The following is a 1397-nucleotide window of genomic DNA, read 5'->3' as shown; positions in this document are numbered from 1 at the left end:
TAGATATCAGGACAGGGGTCAGGGTCAGGGTTCGTGGGGGCACATGGAGGGATGGCTTGGGGACTGGGTGGGCGCCGGTACCCGGCAGGGACAGAGATGTGCTGGGACACAAAGGGCGTTGGGGCTGGGACAACGGGGCGTGCGTGGAAATAAGCTTTTGCACGCTGGGAAATGTTGTTTTGAGGCTAAAGCACCTCGGCATGCTGGGAAATGCAATTTTGGGGGCAGCGAGGCATGCTGGGAAATGTAGTCGTGGGGCACAGAGGGATGCCGGGATGTGCAGTTCTGGGGTTGAGGCAGGGAGGCGGGCTGGGAAGTGCAGTTGTGGGGCGCTGAGGGACGCTGTGGGGCGCAGCCATGGGGTGCGGAGGGGTGATCCTCACCCCCGGATGAAGGCAGCCACTGTGTCCCCAGGCTGCAGCCGAGCCAGCCAGGTGGAGCAGACGCCATAGTGCAGCGGGCCCTGCCCGTCTGTGGGGCGAAAGACTTGTGGGGTGCTGGGCAATGGCAGACCCACAGGGGCGTGGGAATCCCCAAGTGCGTGGGGATGTGGGGTGTCATGGGGACATGGAGCGGCCATGGGGTCATGGGGGGTCACATGGGGTCATGGGGGGTCACATGGGGTCATGGGGGGTCACACGGGGTCACGGAGGGGCCATGGGGACACGGAGAGGCCATGCAGACATGGAGGCGTCCTGAGGACATGGCAGCGCCCTGGGGACACGGAGAGGCTATGGGGGCATGGAAGAGTCCTGAGGATATGGAGAGGCCACGGGGACACGGGGAGGCCATGTGGACACAGAGATGCCATGGAGACACAGAGAGGCCATGGGATTGGAGGCACCCTGCGACGTGGGGGTGCCCTGGGGGCGTCCAACCCGGGGGGAGCCCCAGTGGAGCGCCGTGCAGCCCCATCTCTCCCCCCAACCCCCCTCACTCTCGCTCTGGTAGGTGACCACGGCCACGGTGAGGTCGATGCGTGCATTGCTGGGGTCGGGCGCGGAGCTGACGGAGTAATAGCGGGGCTGCAGCAACGGCAGCTGGGAGAGCAGCAGCGAGGCGGGCAGCCCCACGGATGGGAACTCCTGCAGCACCTCCAGCAAGGTGGGGCAGCGGAACCACTTCCAGTCCTCGTACAGACGGGCGTCCTGCAGCACGCACCCGTGGCACGGCGGGCACCATGCAGCAGGGCCAGCAGCCCGGCCCCCAGCATCCCAGCACCACAACATCCCCAAAGCCCGGCAGAATCCAACATCCCCACAGCCAGGATTATGGCACTCCAGGATCTGAGCACCCCAGCACCCCGGTATCCAGGTGAGCAGCAGCCCAGTACCACAACGACTCGCAACTGAGCGTCCCAATACTGCAGCATCCCAGTACTGTCCCACCACCATGTC

The 1397-nt window shown here is 65.2% G+C and overlaps 1 protein-coding gene across 1 annotated transcript; it reads right to left on the bottom strand.

Annotated features, from left to right (window-relative positions):
* Window positions 1-6: 6 nt before the first annotated feature.
* Window positions 7-1389, bottom strand: LOC122192293 (nitric oxide synthase, endothelial-like). The gene is made up of 2 exons (XM_042892819.1): window positions 938-1389; window positions 7-471 (listed from the first exon to the last, which is right to left on the bottom strand). Exons 1-2 carry the CDS (start codon window positions 1227-1229, stop codon window positions 380-382), a joined length of 384 nt encoding a protein of 127 aa, XP_042748753.1. The 5' UTR covers window positions 1230-1389; the 3' UTR covers window positions 7-379.
* Window positions 1390-1397: the final 8 nt, after the last annotated feature.

This window comes from Lagopus leucura, unplaced genomic scaffold, assembly GCF_019238085.1.
Source record: "Lagopus leucura isolate 7727_CA_CO unplaced genomic scaffold, USGS_WTPT01 28402-0_obj-0_obj, whole genome shotgun sequence".
Taxonomy (NCBI): domain Eukaryota; kingdom Metazoa; phylum Chordata; class Aves; order Galliformes; family Phasianidae; genus Lagopus; species Lagopus leucura.
Note: the sequence above shows the minus strand (reverse complement) of the source record. Positions and strands in the feature narration are given on the sequence as shown.

Coding starts and splice junctions, on each gene's coding strand:
- LOC122192293 (XM_042892819.1), bottom strand. CDS start 1,229: ATGTTGTGGTGCTGGGATGCTGGGGGCCGGGCTGCTGGCCCTGCTGCA. Junction 472..937: donor GGTCACCTACCAGAGCGAGA/GTGAGGGGGGTT, acceptor TTCGCCCCACAG/ACGGGCAGGGCCCGCTGCAC.